At 42.5% G+C, this 18,218-nt stretch overlaps 1 protein-coding gene across 10 annotated transcripts in view; it reads left to right on the forward strand.

Annotated features, from left to right (window-relative positions):
* esrrga (estrogen-related receptor gamma a) overlaps positions 1-18,218 on the forward strand; it is a 139,664-nt gene that overhangs the window by 91,939 nt on the left and 29,507 nt on the right. For 8 of the 10 annotated variants that reach the window (XM_088371529.1, XM_088371530.1, XM_088371531.1 and 5 more), the window contains 2 exons: positions 9,766-10,190; positions 13,761-13,889. In XM_088371529.1, the coding sequence (XP_088227655.1) occupies positions 9,766-10,190; positions 13,761-13,889 (554 nt within the window). The remainder of the gene's footprint in view (positions 1-9,765; positions 10,191-13,760; positions 13,890-18,218) is intronic. The other 2 variants (XM_088371525.1, XM_088371528.1) reach the window with 1 other exon arrangement.

Genomic DNA, 18,218 nt, shown 5'->3' on the forward strand with positions numbered 1-18,218 from the left:
CACACACACGCACACACCCATGTGCACACACACATGTGCACACTGCAATTGCTGTGCCCACGGAATGAAATTCAAACTCATGTGAAATAGTTTATAAGACTTATAGATTGTAGATATTACAATTCACGTCACACTTTTAGAAAGACAATGTTTTACTTTATTAATGAAAAATGAATACTTCTTGCATATTTTATTCATTTTTATTTTTGTTGAGTTTTGTTCTGCCATATTTTCAGATGGTGCCATAAAGTTGCAAGGTAATTCGGCAGATATGTTTAATTTGTGTTTGGAGTTCTTCTGTTTTCATTGGACGACAACAATATTATTCCCCATTTTATTTAGGCCATCAAACCATGGGAATGTGATTAATGTCAGCCAGCCACGCACCAATGGCACACACACATGCACGCAAACGCCAACACACATACACACACCATACACACATTGACTTGCTGTAAACTGAGCCCAATGTAATCATAATGATAAAGCAGATTGCCTTAACACACAGATGGGCCTCACAACAGCTCCGCGAGCATGCATGCGCGCATGCGAGTGTGTGTTTGTGTGAGCGTGCGTTTGTGTGTGTCTGTGGACAACGCTGATTGGATTGCAGATTTATAGAAGAGGATTACTGGCGGGGCAGAGAGAGAGCGAGAGGGAGAAAGAGAGAGACAGACTTTCAGACACTCACCTCTCATTAACTTCCACCCCCCTTCACCTCCGCTCACACACACATACACACACACATATACACACACACACACACACACGCGCTTATACAGAAACAAACATACAGAGTGGAGGTCAGAAGTCAACGTATATTCCTCCCTACAAAACGTAAGCACAGATGCAGCAGACAGTGGCAGCGGGCTCTCCAAACCTGATTATGAGTGGATGTGAATTAGATTCCTTAACAGATGGTCCGGACACCAAGCTTGAAGGTGCATGGGCCAAAGTGAGAGGAGGGAGGGGGGAGGAAGGGGGGAGGTGAGAGTGCAAGGGAGGTAAAAGCAGCAAGATCAGGGGCAGAGAGGAGGAGGAATGTCAGCAGAATATGACCATAAAATGTGCTGCGGGCACTGGATGGTGGTCACTGGTGGACATTTTCTTCTTTCACCTTACGTTCTTCACCTTCATGAGCACAGCTGTTCATATTGATTAATGATATTGATATTTTGAATGGCATCAAGTAGAGACCTTAGACAATCTTAAGAACATCAGAAAACTTTCAATTAGGAGTCATACATTAATCACAGAGAAATTGAGAGAAATATCCTCCCGCAAAAAATGCACCTGTAAAAAAGATAAAAATAAATGAATAAATAAATAAATACATTTGTGGGCGACACCAGAACAAGCCACACACAAGTGGCTGGCAGGACTTGAATGGTGGACACAAAGAGTAGGACTGACCAAAACGGAATAGAATCCAAATTTCTCCAGGTACTCCCGCTTCCCCCCTATTCCAAAAGTATGCCTGTTGAAATTATTAGTATAGAAACAGGGTGGCTGGAGGGAGAGGGTGAATATTTAGGCAGGATTTTGACGTTTTCGGGCCGGCGTGCCTTATTGTCCATCGTTCTTCTGGTCGTCATCGAGCGTGATGGATAGGTGTAAATCATGGCAATCCTGTCGTGACAGCCCAATTTCCTCCAATCTGATCTGCTTAAAGAATTCAGCTCACTTGTGTCTCCTCGCCTCCATTTCTACTTATCCTCTTCTGCACTCGCCCCCTCCCCTCCTCATTGCCTCAAATGTACTCCCGTTTTTACTACGCGCACTCCGCTCCCCGGCTTTTACGGCCTTTCTCTCTCCTTTGCCTCCACATTTCCTCCTTGTCGCTTCTCCACATCCTGCCCTCACGCTCCCTCCTGTCTCCCATTTGAAAGCCCTGTCATATTTACTAGAGTGGAAATCCTCTTTCACCATCTGCTTAATAAAAATATGTGCTTTTAATCCGATTCAGGATATTTTGTTTTTTTTAAAGTGCTTATTTTTATTATACTTCTGTGCAATTTCATCTGTTACTCAACTCTCTATCTGTCCAAGTGTGAGGTAGCGGGAAGAGAAATGTCACGAGAAGTATGTGGGGGAAAAAAAAGGCTGTTGCTCCACAAATACTTGTTGATAACACTTTGAACACACTCACATGCGTGCGCACAGGAGATGAACACTAACCTTGATCATTGACCTTTCTTTTCTAAAAGCACCAGCCAATTTCCATCCTTTTATGTATGCACATTTTCTTCCACCGTCATCTGAAGGCGTGCACATAACACGTTGGATCAAGTCACTACTCATTTAAATCACTTACAGATATTTTTTGGGACATGCAAGCTTAATCCTTTTCACGACGGTGTTCGTAACTCAAAGCACACGTATCCCAAATCATCTTTCCCTATTGAAATGAATGGAAATCCCAGTAAACTGTTCCAGCCTTTCCAAATCTAATCAACAAATGTTTGATTTTTTGGTGTTTTAAAAATAGCACTCTATAGTATTGTAAGTTATAAAAACAAAGTGAGAAAATAATTGGAGTTAATTAACAGTTTGGGCATCCGTTTTCATCCTTCAATCCAATTCATTGTGCGGCTCCTTCTAGAGTTCCCTCTGTAATCATACAGACACAGATGAGTAAAAGTCATAGTTACTCTCAGGTATTCAGTAAGCTGTAATATTAATAATGGTCATTATTTTCACAGTAGGTAAAAAATATATGCCTGTGAGTATTTTTGAGGTTTTCAACACTGTTCTCACAGTGGACAACCACTCTCATGAACACAATGACACAGCTAATAAAAAAAAAAAAACAGAGAAGGAGGGGTTACCAAGGAATAGATAGTGGGGGGGTAGAGAGAAAGAGAGAGGGGAGGTGTATGGGGTGACAAAGATAGCAGCAGACAGCAACACATTTATCAGCTGGCGCTCACCAGAAAATGACCTAAATCATTATGATTCTCATCTGACAACGTTTGAACACCAAACAAGCTCCCCCTGCTCATGTGTTGACACACACACACCGGCCGTCAAATCCAGCTCATCTTTTACTACACTCATGCACAAAGAAGGGGAATGTCTTGATTTGGAATGTTGAAGAAAGCCTCCTCAGTGGTAGCGCTTTTAACATGTGCACCGTGCGACGATAAACTCAAAATTCCTCAGTTGCTGGCTGCTGTTAGAAAAGCTCATAATTCCTAATCAATAGCGTTTGGCTGAGCTTGCCCTGCGTGTGTGCGCACACCCCCCGACTGCTCATCCATTCACTTGTGGAGAATGTGGGTGTGTAAACTTTACAAACCCCAGGATGCATCCTAATAGCCCCACTAGTGGGGCTCTTGTAAGTCTTAGCCTTCATCACAAATGCACTGGGTGGCGTCTACCTGCGTCTGTGTTTGTGTGTGGCTGTCTAGTGTACTATACAATTGTATTTTTTTGTTCACATACAGGAACATGTTAAAAACATATTTTTCAGGTATTTTGGATCCAATATGCTCATATATTTTTAATTCTCTTTATTTTTTTTCTGCTGGCCAAGGTGTGCATACCTGAAGGAGCACAATATGGGGCAGGAAGACATTTGTAGCATATCCGTTCATTTCAATGGGGAAAGACGATTTGAGACAGTGGTGTTTTTCTTTGGAGAATCTCGATGAATGTTTTGAACGCCTGTTTGCCAATCGATGTTGTAAGGAATAATGATGCCAGAAGTAGGTGTGCCATCGGTCTGTGTGCATGTATAGTTGCCCTTTAGGTCATCTCACATTGTGCTTCTGAAACAACAGCACCTCTGCTGGTTACAGCAAGTAATGCATCCCATTGCTTTATTTATCGTGCCACTCGTTTCTTGCATAGTCTCGTTAGCTTAAAAATGAACATAGACAAACATTGATTTTTGACTGTGACCTTTGTCCATGTATCTTTTTGAATGTGTAGTATCGGTAATGATTGATATTCATCAGTCAGAAAAATAGCGCCACACGTGCTGGCTTCACTGGCCGACAGCCCATTGGGTGGAACGCGTGTTGCCCATTATGGCATTGATTGTATGTAATCAGGGGTTTACTCTGCAGCCAATGAAGAGAATTACAGGTTTCCTGCACGCCTAACACTGTAACAATTGATCTGCTCCCTGGTGTGTGTGTTTGATGTGTCGTGGCAAGAGTGTGTTTGTATGAGATGCAGACATAGCAAGAAAAGGTCCAAAAGATGATAGAAAGTGGGCTCAGTGGGAGGGAAAGTGGTTGGAATCAACTCTCGCTGTTGGATTTTATTTTCCTCTATTCACTTTTGTCCGGTGTAACAACTGTAATCATCTACACACTATGACTCTATACAAATAAACAGAAGCATGCATTGACACACACAGGCAAAATGTTGGTGTACTTTTTTGGAGGGGGACAAATGATCCATTTGAGACTGCTGCGAAATAGGAAATATCACACTTTGGAGCTTAGGCACTCCATGCTATTTATTTTGTCGACCACAATAATTTTGTATCCTAAAGGCTTTGCGCTGGCTCACAGGCAGCTGTAGAATAGATTTTAAAATTCTGGTGCTGATCTGTAAATTGCGGAACGGTTTAGGTCCTGATAACATTAAAGAATCGCTAATGGAATATAAACCCAGTAGTGGTTGGAGGTCTGCAGTTCAAGGCAAATATGGTGAAGCCGGATTTAGCTACGGAAGGGAAGTCAGCTTGCAGAATGCTTCTAAACGTATTTTTAAAAACTATGCTTGTTTCGGGTCTTTGGAAACATTTTTTAAACTGATGTCCCCCCCCAAAATCATGTTTTTGAGCTGTACATGCTGTTAATAATCTTAATAAGCTACTTTTAGGTTTTTTTGTATTTAAATATTTTTTGTAAATACTTTTTTTCAATAAACTCTCAATTTTGTACATAAAATCGTGTCTCACAACACATCATGTCCAATGGGAAACTTTGACTGAGACACTTTTCAGACAGTGTACAGTGTACACTTCCCTGTGAACAAACACCATGTGCAGGCCGTGTTGTTTGTGCATGCTGGCACCCTCACGCATCGAACTAAGCAGCTGACAAGCAGTTCAGCAACCCTGCTACATAAGCCCCTGAAAAGGCAATTCAGCTTATTGATGAAATCATTTTATTCATTTGACTATGGAAATATAAAAGGACTTTCTTTGACTCCTGTCCTTACCCCATTCTTTAATTCAATGCATACCCCCGTCCGTCTTTTCCATTCCGAAGCATTGCTAGTATCATACAGATAGAATTGTGACAATTTTTTTTTTTTTTTTGCTTATTGGACTGTGTGTTCTTATCAGCATGGTGAGCACAATGCTGGGTGTGATGGAAAGGTATTAGCCAGCCTGCGGTGGCGACATTGTCAGCACTTCTGCCGTCTCTTCCTCTAATGCTTTCTTCAGCCTCTTTTGCCTTGGCTTGCTCCTCCCCCTCCTCCCCCTTCCATGCCTCCTCTTCTTCTCCGTATAGATTGGATTTTCTACTTATGTTTGTCAAATGTATTTTCCTACAAGTGGCTTTCATCGACTTACGGTTATGTTTAAACAAAAGGTTCACTGGAAGTATTTAGGCTCACTTGGGGTGCTTTCTCACAATGGCAGTTAAGCATCAAAAGATCTCTTATCTGAATACTGAGAGATGACTATACTCTGATCTGCTAGCTTTGTGTGTCACAGAGGGAATTGCATTGTCACTAATTCCATTATGTGTCAAAAATATGTTTTCCCCTCATGTGTGAAGGCTGAGCGATGCAAAACACAAAACATCTTCCCCCATTAGAATAAATGAAAATGCGATGAATCCGATCCAGCATCCACCCCCAAAAAATAGCCCTTATAATATTGCACACTATAAAACATTATAGTAGCCTAATAACATAATTAAAGAAAATATAAATAATAAAAAAGTTTATACATCATGATTAATTAATTGTAATTGTGCTGCTCCTTCCGGTGTATGGGCTTTGGCCACCTGGTGGCAGTATAATACATAAAAAATAAATAATAATAGATAAATAATTGAATGCAAAATCAGTGATGTTAAGACATTACCAAGCAACCAATCAGATTGTTCTGGTGTTAGATCTCATGCTGCTCACAGCCAAGCCATATCATTGTACCATTTGTATGATATCTGGAGATTGAGGTGATATGCTGTGATTTTCACCACAGCCTCATTTTTTTTCTTTTGGCATTCCTGCTCACCTTCTACAATTCTCAACACACAATTTCTGAATGAAGAAATGCAATTTTTCTCAAGATGGTCTTTTTAACTAAAGGTCTGACTTGCTCAAGGTGATTTTTTTCCCCGGTTCCTCGAGGTGGTTCACAAACAGTTTGGAGTTGTTTTCCGAGTCACTTTGGAGGTGGCAGTCCACAGATTTCATATAATAAAAGAGTGTGTTCAGAAAAATAGAGCTCGAGCGGCACAGAGACAGAGTGAGGCAGAGTGGCTCTAATACGATGATTGTATGTTTGCCTCTGCCAGTTGTCAGGCCGCTGCATCAGACCGCCACTCTAATGACAGCTTGCTGGACCACCTTCACTCGCGACACCGAGACAAAACACTCGTTCCCTCCTGCCCCTCCGTTCCTTTTCACTACTCCAAACATCACTCTATTCTCTCTGTTACTTGCCATTCCCTCAAGAAGAGAAGGGTGATAAACAGACAAGAGGAAAGACGAGGAGGAGAAAATAACACAGCTTGATCAGGGAATGGAGACAAGGCAAGGCAGTCAGCTTTATAGTTTTGATGTGTGTGCGTGTGTGTGTGTGTTGCCTCATTCTAAAAGACAGATAAATTAACCTCCTGAATATATGATGTCAAAGTAACTTAGGAATTACGTAACACTTAGCGATATTTGAGGCGCAACCATGAATATATACAAACTTTAAATCTTCACTTAAACTAACATGGAGGGGGGAAACACATACTAGTAATGTATTAATTCAGATCAATAATTTGGCTGTATATAGTCACCTGAAATTTGGATGGCAGAATCTGTTGCATTGATCAATGAACTTTCCTTAATAATGGAAATTAGTGCAGTGTTTCCTAATGGGAAGCCCGTAAAGATTTGAAAAGAAGTGGTCCAAGGACAGACCCTTGCGGGACTCCATAACTAACTATTTGATCAACCCCATGGTATTATCTGTGAATATAATGTAGTGTCGATTAAAGTTGGAAAATTCAAACAGATCACATTCAATTATTACCATCCCCACAGAGTCAATCCAAAGTGATAATTATTAAGACATTTTTGGGATACATGTTTTATTATTTTGATGATCGCTCACTTTCCCGATCATTTATTAATGACGCAAACTAAACCCTTTAAATGACAAAAGCAAAACATCGATACACGCTGGCCTCATCTGGTAATTCTCAGCTTGCGTCTTTGAACGCACACCTCCAGACCTCTCCTCTTTATAGAAATCTTTTGAAACACTTAAAAACATAAAGGAACGATGAGCGCCAAGCCTTTCCTCCTCTTTTAACGCTCATCCGGAGAGCACACAGGCACAATAAGATTGCTCTTTCAGCAGTGAGCCGCCGCTACATAGCGACATAATTATACTGATAACATACATACATAAATGCATTCAACCTCTCGCTCGGCACAGTGCACTGACTGATTTCTTAATCTTCTTTCCTCCACTCCTCCACCTCCTCGCATGTCCTCCCATTCTTCTTTGATTCCTCCCCCTTCCAGGGCCATTATTTTTCATTTATAAGCAGAGAGAAAAGGTGCGAGTGAGGGGGAAAGGAGAAAAAGAGGGAAAAAATGGGATCTTTTGGCACTTAAACTCGTTCACTTAATGACACTCTGAGGGATTGACGTCGGAAAGGGAGGGGCACAAAAGTGCATAAAGAGCGAGATTAAATCATCAGCATCGCGTCATCTGCTTAAATGGCTCTGCTGCCTTTTTTTTTCTGTCATCACTGTGTTTTCACTTCCTTCAGCCAATGAATCAGTGATCCATCTCCATCCCATCACTCATATCTGCCACCCTTTCTAACACCTTCCCTGTATATATACAGAACATCTCTCCCCTGTCTTGATTTACATCCGGAAACTTTTTCCTTCATCCTTAACTAAAGGCCTGCCTGAGCATCAGATAAATGGATTTATGAGCATTGCTGGATAGCACAAAGCTTCCATTAATGGACCCGCCAAATTAGAAGGACTGGGGCAAGGGAGAAATATTGGATGGTTAAAATCAAAGTCCTTTAAGGCATGTTTCACCATTCTGCGGCCATTTTGGTAATCTTCAAGATTAGCTTTATGTCTATACTTTGACTGCATCTTTATCCCTTAGTATCGGCTTTACTCCATATATTTTTGGAATGTGGCATCAAAGTTGGCAAAATTGGCATCAAAGCAGACAAGGGAAAAAATATTGTCATTAGGTATTTAAAATGTCTAGTTAATTAGCCAATTTTCTTTCCTGATATTGACCATCTCCCGCTTTGGTTGACAGTCAGCCTACCTGCTTCCCTTGTCTATATCCACTCGGTGTGCCCCAACCCCCACCCGAGCCTTCCTTTTCCCAAGCAGCCCATTCTTCGCCAAGACACTGTCTGTGTTTTATGGGTCCCAGTAGAACGGGGATCTTTTACAGGCCGACTGGACTTTAGAAGCCCCTCGTTTAGCAGCATCCTGCCTTAATTAAAAACCCCTTTTGTGCGTTCTGCCTTTAACAATGACGAGAGAGAGGAGGGAAAGGAGGGTGAGGTTTAGTGGCAGAGTGAGAGAAAGAGCATGGCAATGCAAAGACCATGAGAAAGAGATAGATGGCAGTGAATAGGAGGTGATAGGGAGACAGGCAGAAAGATAGTAAAGTGGACAAAAGATGAGAAGGGGAGAAATAGACAGCCAGAAGATAGTTGTTAATTGCAATTGGCATTAACAACACTCTCCTTGGAGAGTATGTCAAAGATTTGTACCGAGAAAAGAAGAGGAAACGATTTGATCAGGAAAGGAAATGTTATTGTTGTCTTTTCAAGTATTCTGTGCAGCTCTTAAATTCTTCAGCCACCAATGTGTGTTTGTGGGTGTGGATGAGTGTGTGTGTGTGGCTGTCTTTGTGATGATGGAGCAGCAAAGAGGCTGCTTACTGATTACCTTCATGTTGAACAAGCTCCTATTGACTGGCGAGTGACGGATGAGCGACCGGCCCCAAGCATGCTCATGTGCTGCCTGTGTGTGTGTGAGTGAGTGTGTGATAGTGCATATGGCTCCCTGCTGCTCTGTCCTACAGAGGCTGCCCCTAGTGGTTCCCTTTCTTTTTTTTTTAACCTACCAATGTTCTCTTTGTCAAATGAACGAGGTGAAAAAAGCTTAACGATGGATGGATTTTTAAGAGCTTTGTAGCATGTGAGGAAGCATACATAAGCAGAGTGACACGACTTGCAATCAATGAATTAATCAATTACCGGATTGGTCTTAGGCCCCTTTGAATCTTAATTTTTTTTATCCAACCAAGACATTTTAGACAAGTCTATGGTTCTTGTAACTTAGGAACAATTTGGAGGAGGATTTTTACATTACGTAGAGTAATGGATGTAAAAATTAGCTGCAGAGATTTGCTTCATTTTCACTTAGTGGAGTTCTAATAGCCGTTAGCCCAGTATTTTTCATTTCATTTTAAACCAATCAGAACGAATGAAGAACAACAAGGTTGGTTAGGAGGCAACTTTTCATCATAATTGCACCACATTTAAATTAATTCCCAGTCTTTTTTTCTGATTCTCTCCCCAGGCTTCTCTGCAGAATGTCCAGTAAGGAGCGCCACCTAGAGTCCAACTGTCCGTCCTCGTATATAAAAACCGAGCCATCCAGCCCCGCCTCCCTGACCGACAGTCTAAACCATCACTCCCCCGGCGGCTCCAGTGACGCGTCAGGCTCCTATTCGTCCACCATGAACGGCCACCCCAACGGTTTAGACTCCCCGAGTCTCTACGGCTCTGGCGCGGGGCCCTTGGGTCCCGCCGGCGGCCCCGGATCAAAGCGCTACGAGGACTGCTCGTCAACAATCGGGGAAGATTCACAGATAAAGTGCGAGTACATGTTGAATTCCATGCCCAAGAGGTTGTGTCTGGTCTGCGGGGACATTGCTTCCGGCTACCACTATGGTGTGGCATCGTGCGAGGCCTGCAAGGCCTTCTTCAAACGCACCATTCAAGGTTGGTTTCTTAATCCCCTTTGCTCTTGTCTGCATCCATATTTGCTTTTTAGACTTGGTACACTTAATATAGCACAGAAAGGACATTCTGAGGAAGGATGTCAAACTGAGGATGCAGCTCATGGGTCTTTTCCTGGATCTCACACAGGAGTCCCTCAAGAATCCAGTTCAGATCCCCTATTTTTACGGCTTCATTAATTTACAACAATGACTATTTGTAAATTGAGCTCTTGCCACCATTTTTAATTTCCTGGTATGGTTATGATAATTGAGTAAGTGGACCAGACTGGAATTGAAGTCTTGTGCAATATGCACCCCACCTCCCCCACGTGAACAACAAACTGACCTGGTGGATGTCTATGATTAACCAGATTAGTTCAAGTTAGAGAGGACTAATGGGACCGTCAGTCAGTTGTCAAGTCAGCACGCTTGTCAGTCATTTTGCTACAGGAAAACTCTGTTTCCTAGCAGTCAGCGGTCCGGCCATCTTTGATCTATTGAGTCGGTCAGTCATATCAGACAGGATTCATCTATCTGCCCTTCCATCCATCCACCTGGCCGTCGCTGTTTTCTTTTGCTTCTGATAAGCAGCTTTCCCAGTAAAACCCCAGAGGGGTAGGGGGGGCAAAAAAAGGGGGCAAGACACAAGGGGGATGGACGCCTTCTATCCACTAGATGCTCACAACCCGCAGATGACCTGTATGTGTTTATTATGGGATGAGATCAGGTCCATGCCCGACAAAGAGATTGGGCCCCACACGTGTCGAGATAAACGCACAAACTCCCACTTAAATAGACTGTCACACGCACCTCCCACGCACACACATACACATGACCTTGTAATCACGCCGTGTGTTGCTTTGACCCTTAATTCATCCGCAATTGCTGCCCTGTCTAAACTGTCCACGTGGCCCATTTCATTTGGAGAGCTTGTTAAAAGTTCAATAGGTGAGGACTCGCTTACAGATTAAACACAAGCGCACTGCCACTGTCTAGATATGATGCCCAGCTTATTTGGCAGTGTGACCTTGCGTGTCCGCCTGGTTTTTGTTCCATCATTTTCACTCCACTTGTAATCCCCACCCTTCCTTTGCTGTAGATACATATATGTTGCAGGTCAGGCTCGAGGTCACAATGCTTGACTATTATTGGGCCACTGTCACGAAAGGTTCGCATATGGACACTTCAGGTACAGCTGGACGATGTAATAGGATTCAATATAGGAGTTACAGTATTTTTAAAAAAATATTTAAAACACCAAATAAATTTAAAAAAAATAATATTAATATTTGGGATATTGACTGGACTAGTTTTGAAGTCAGGAGTTGTCGCTGCATCAATTTTGGGGGCTTGAATTTGAATTTTGAACCAACTTCCTGATATCTGCTGCTTGATATGTTACATTCTTTTTTTTATTGTGATTTTTATAATATGTTTTCCAAAATAATGCTATTTTTCCTTGTTAAAAACATTTTGGGGCAGGGCTCCATTCATACCATTATGAAGTATTCTTTTTATAACTAGTCAACAGCTTGTTTTCCAACCTATTCCTACAAATTTATGTAGATTTAGCTATCATTACAGTTCATATGTTTGGCTCGCATTTATTCTTAGACCTCTTGGAGCAAATGGGTCATGACATTATCATTGGCCACCGCGCAAGCCAAACTCTTCCACACAGTGTCTGCGCACGTTGGCGAGCATGCACGTCAGTAATATGGGTGTGCACATGTGCCCGTGTTTATGCACGAGTTGTGTGTCTCAAAGTTGTGTGCCTTGGCTGGATGCGGGGCCAGGCTCAGATGGGCAGTGGCAGCCATATTGGTGTGTTTCAAGCCATTAGCCAATAAAACCGCAGGTAATCACCAAAAAAACACCTCCAGCTGGACGGGGAGGAGAGCGTGGAGTAGAAAAGAAGTAGAAGAGGAAGAGAGCAAGCCTTTGAATAAACAATGCCTTTATAGAAGAAATATTGGAATGGAAATGATGGAGGATGGAAGCCAGGCACCTGGATGTAGAGTTTGTGTTTTCTGTGTGCGTGTGAGAAGGAGAGAGTTTGTGTTTGTGTGCGCATCACAGCATGGAAGAAGTGGCTGTGGCAGCTGCTGTTTCTGTGGCGTCAGTCCAGCAACACCTGACAACGAGCATCTATCACCCCCTTATTGAGAGAGGGGGGATGCATAAAGGCGAGTGTGGGTGTGGAATGACGGGATGAAATGAAACGAGAGCCACAGAATGAAAGCTACAAAGCCACAGACAGCTTTTGGTCAGATCAAGTGGTGGTAAAAATATTGTAAATATAAAAGATTTAACCAACATGCAAACATTTTACATAGTACCAAATGGCAGAAAATGTATCCATCAAATTTATAATGGAAGGGTTGGTGCTTTGATACAAAACGAAACCATGATTCATCACCGGCTGTATATTGCGCACTTTGTAGACTCAAGCCTTCATGTTACACACACTCAACAAAGGCAGTCAATTGTAATGCAGCATGTGGACACACATACGCACACACCTCAAAGGAGATTGCAGGGGATTTGAGGCCCTCATATATCCCCCCCCTTGGACACCGACCGTCTGCACATTATACAAAGAAGCCTCCGAGAAGAATCATTGGCTTCTATAAGCCCACCTTCAGTGTCCAAGAAGAGGCATGTAGGCAGAACTAAAGACGCATCCGCTCCTGTGGAGCTATTACATCTTGCTACATTTTAACCTCTCTCCATGAAGGATGTCATAGCATACAAAGAGCAGCCCACTCGCTACTAATGCAGGCCGATATAATATGTTTACTATCTAGCATCCTTCATGCAAACCAGTTTTGAGTCAAGGTGCTGCAAATCACCAGCTGTGAGTGTCTCTTTAGCGCACTTATTCATTTAGCTAGTTCGTGTGCGCTAACGAGGCCCATTACGAACTAAGGTTCGGTGTCATTAGCACATCTAGCCTTAGTGCTAAGTAATTGCTGAATTAATGTGCTCCACCAGTATCTTCCACATAGCGAGCTAACATGTCCCATTAGCGGCGTCTATTAGGTTTCCCTGGCGTTTAGCATGTTTAGCCAGTTACTTTCGCTAACATGGCCAATTAACGAGGGTCTTGTTAGCCATTAAGACCAGTTTGTGCATTTAGCCTTTTCCCAAGCTAACTAGCCCCCTTAATCAGCAGAGTAATGAGAAAACATCCTCCCCACAGCAGCAGTCAATAGTAATCACTGTTTATTCTCTTTCACTGGGAGACACTTGAGCCTTACTCGGCTACTGAGGCAATGTACTTAACTTTGGGAAGAAAAAGAACTGTTTTATATTTTTATCTTATTGTTCAATATAACTCTTCAAGTCAATTTTGTAGCTTGTGTCTCCAAAATACATAACAGGTACATAACACCAACAAATCAGGCCTACAAAATAATCAATATTGGCTGTTAAGACAAGGCTTCTTGCATCAAATAGATGCTCATTGTACAAACTCTTTTCCTAAGGTGTTTTTCTCTTACAGCATGTCCTGACGTCAAGCAACCACATTTCCCGAGTTTAACCCTCTCCTTTGCGCTTCCCTTCACAGGCAACATCGAATATAGCTGTCCAGCCACCAACGAGTGCGAAATCACCAAGAGGAGACGCAAGTCGTGCCAGGCCTGCCGCTTCATGAAGTGTCTGACCGTGGGCATGCTGAGGGAGGGTAAGGGAAAAGGTCTCTTCCTAATCTTTCTCCGTTAGCTGTGAGCAAAGTAATCACGAGTGACGTTGCATTCAAATACAGAACAAGTAGAACTAACCAATAAATGCAAGAATTTAGTCCTATCAAATGTTCATTTTGCTTCTTTTGGTTCATATACATTTGAACCAAAATAAATAAATGAATTATTTGTCATCACCTACGAAGTTAAAAATACGCATTGCTATTTGTATAAATTTCTACGAAATTCTTGACACATTCCGGGGATTGATTTTTTATAAGGATGCTACATGTAATGCAATAGATTCATTTCCTGTTTCATTGCTTTCATTCACTTGTTACACATGATTTATTGTCTGTCTTGATGCATTACACTCACTCCCTCCACACACACACATACAAGTATGCACGCGACACATATGTGATGTCTAAATGAGGTAACATTAGTTGCTCCAGCAGTGCTGAAAAGGAACAACTGATATGACTGCCCTGGCACCACTTTGATTAAATGCACTCATTTCTCTTTTTCACACTCCCCTGGTACCTCTACCTCTTTCTCTGCCTTTGGTCTTCCCACCTCTGACCTTTCCACTCCCACCACACTTTCTGCCACGCAAGGAGGAAGAGGACGGCCGAGAAAGTCTAAGAAACGGGACTAACGGGAGGGAGGAGGCTTGGGAGAAGAGATTGATTTATAGGCGCTGAGGAGAGGGGCTGGGGAGGATGAGAGGCAAGGTGGGGGGGCAGGGTGGCCGAATGAAGTAGAAAGTGTGTGTGAGAGAAAGCAGAGGGAGAAGGAGGGTCAAGGTTGTAATTGATGGGAGACCTGGACGACGCCCCCCGCCCTCCCTTTTCCCGGCCGTGGTCCGGGAACGCGGCTCAGCCCGCCGCACGGCAGCCTCCTCGCCATCCATTCTTGTCTTTCCGCCGCCCTCCTCTTCTCCCACTCATGCTTGTGCAACCACTTCATCCATCCACTCACCTCTACATTTGCGCTCTCCTCCATCCCAGCGTGGTGATGTACACTGACCGGACATTTCATTAGGTACAGTTTACCTACAGTATAGTGACATACGAAATGAGAGTTGGAAAGGGATGATAATGTTTTTTTTTTTAATTTATATACTCATAAAACTAGAGTTCAAACACAAAAGCCGTCAAATGTCATTTAAACAGAAATATTCACGCTTCAGGTCCCATCATCTCCATTTCAGCCAATCACAAATCCATACATATTCTAATATTCCTTTGATTGTACGCATGAAGTCAGGATAAAATAATTTGGTGGGACTGACATTATGATCAGGAAGCCTTAGCCAATGTTGGACACACTCGAGTTAGGATCAAGAAGATCACTCACAAAATGAAAAAATAAAAATCCAATATTATTCAATTGACAAACAATAGTGATGCTTTGGCATCAATCATTCTTGTGTTTCACCAAATTGTGCCACTTTTTCCAAATGTTATTTAGCAAACAAAAAAGGCAACCAACCATTGAAAAGACATTTCCTTATCATGCAGTGAACTGCAAAGCTACAAGCACACATAAACATAAGCACCTCCTGTGACAATTTTCTGATACAGCTTTTGTATTGCCTCTTTGACATGACATAGTGCAAAACCTTAGCAAACAGCATGTAGATGGTGTTGTAAATAAGCAGAAGAAACGATATTTTCCCAGGAGTGCAACAAAACCTTTCCCTCCACTATAAATGCCAACTCATCTCTTCTTGAGTCCCCCCCGCCCTTTATTCCCTCCCAACAAGCTGCTCCCTTAACGTTTGTTCTCCTAGTCAATCTCACATTGGCAGAAGCCATGTTTCATCTCCCGTTGTGTCCAATAAGTCTCCTTGCATGCACGTTCACGGGACCAATCCACATATTATTGGCAGCTTCAACTCATATTATTTGTCTAAGGAAAGGTGAAAAACTCAACTTGAGCTTTACAATTTATTATTAAATGCTTTCATTGTATCACGTTTGAAAGAGGAAAACAAATAGCAGCATTTAGTGGCTGCACATACATCATTCACAGAAAGACACGCACACAATACTAGGCCCATATATATTTATATATATATACAATATACATCAAGCTGACAGACCACAGCCATCCCATTTGTACCGGTAGGTCTGAATCTAATACACAGGGTCCCACTCTACATAACAACATGGCTCATTGAAGTTTTTCACATTTTGCATCCTAAAGCAGAATGGGAAGAGATGAATAGCACTTAAAAGGAAGTAAACATAGTCCTTTATCGTTGCTTTCATCTGTAAGGGATTACTGCAAACTGCTGTCTAGCTTGCAATCTACTACAATCCAACATAAACGCTGCAGAATAAATTATTTCTTTACAAGGATAACAGGACTAGCTGAGTTTACAGCAGAGCAAACACTGATAGTGTGTGTTTATTGCAATATTTTCCCAACTTTAGTATCACATAACTGTGATTATTCGATAATTCCTATTTTTAAAGAAACCATCCATGATGGATGACTTTTATAGTTGTCTTGCACTTAAAGCTTATAAAAATTAAAACAAAGCAATATGATGCAAAAATATACTCCAAAAAAAAAAGAAAAATCTCATGATAAATTTGTATACATAATTTGACGCCAATGACAGTGTGTCGAATGGATGAACATAACATGCAATGTTATGTACAACCCTGACATCAGCAACAGCATCGATCAGGTTTGACATCCATCCGCTCATCCATTTCCGATGCCGCTTAGGCTGTTGGGTGAGCTGGAGCCTAAACCGGCTGACTTTGGACACACTACACTCTTGACTGCTCACCTGCATGGAAGTCAGGCGATTGACCCACTGCACCATCAGTGACCTTAGAGTTTATGCGCTTGATCAGCAGTATCATTCAAATTCCAAGCACATGCAGCCTTTTAAAGAGGGAAGCAGGAAGAGGAGTAAACAAGAGGAGGAAGGCAGGCGGCAAGTGAAACAACACGGGGACGCCCACCCACCAAAATGGAGCAGCTAATTTCTGGAGCGAGGCAATTAAAAAGCCTGACTTTATTATGAGAACTTCCCTCTGGCAATGACTGTCTGTCCATTTTTAATGAGGTCATAATGATGCGTCAGCTGAAGCCCGAAAGGTCGTAGGGGCGGGGCTTAGGGAGAAGTATTTGCGTGTGGCGGGAGTGAGGTGGGGATGATTGCAGGTAAAAGATTGGCAGAAAATAATGAAGCAGACGAGGGCTAAACGATCACCAGGGGAGTCTGTGTTAGCTATTTGATTTGCTCCCTTTTAAACGCACTTTATGTGCATTTGGACCCCCCGAAAAAAGGTCTGGCATCGAAATAAAGTGCCGTGATGTGAATACAAAACGCGCAGCAGACAATTGAACATGAAAGGTTTTGGCAGGAATGGCGGGTGCATGTGTACTGTGCATATGCCGCTATTGACAACGGTGCGGCTGGCTTTGATGACGCCACGTCACACGCGTCCTGCTTCAAAGAGACGCAACATGTCCGGGCCGGGACCAGAGCCTTCATCTCTATCAAGTCGTAAACGGCCAGCTGGATTCAGATGGTCCACTAGCAGGGACACAAGACCACGCGCTGCTCATATAAATCCTGGCATGTGGCCTCACACAGATACACACACACACACACACACACACACGCTGTAGCTCGTGCCAACTCTGGCCATGCTCCCCAAGACCTAATGAGGGAGATTGGGTGGAATGCCACAATCTGTGTATAAGACTTTCTTTCTGTGTGTGTGATTTTTGTCCCTATGTGGCTCCTCTTGTGCGTCATCATTCTGTAAAACTTTTTTAAAGTTAAAGTCGACTCAAATTTTTTTTTTATAACAAAATATTCGATTGCCCCCAACACTGCAGCTCTCAGTGTAAATACGGTATTGTGATTAATATTGGTTCTATGGAATGAATTCAGCAGAAAAGACGACATGCTTTTATTTAGCTCAGGAGCGGCCATTTTACTTTGCTATCAACCGAAAATGACATCAGAGCGCACATGGGCTCGTCGCTGTCTTTTGGGTTTGGTCATGTGACGTTCAGAGGCAAAGAAAGTAATTGTAGTTCATGGAGGTTACGTCCCGAACTAAAGCACAACCGGTGGGGTATCTTTTGACCCTTTAAGGCCACTGTCGATCCTTTAAGGGGAATGCAGATCTTTAACAATTTTACAGTTATTTCCCTTCCACTTTTAGCAACTTATTGATTTCATTAGCAGACCAGATTATTGAAGATTAATAGGGTGGAGGAAACAAGAAGAATGCATAGAATGAAAAGAAAAGGAGAGCAGAGGGATGCTGGGAAAGAGACAAGATGAGGAAATGAAGGAAGAGAGA

This window comes from Syngnathus floridae, chromosome 3 (assembly GCF_059516105.1).
Source record: "Syngnathus floridae isolate MCC-2025c chromosome 3, RoL_Sflo_1.0, whole genome shotgun sequence".
Taxonomy (NCBI): Eukaryota; Metazoa; Chordata; class Actinopteri; order Syngnathiformes; family Syngnathidae; genus Syngnathus; species Syngnathus floridae.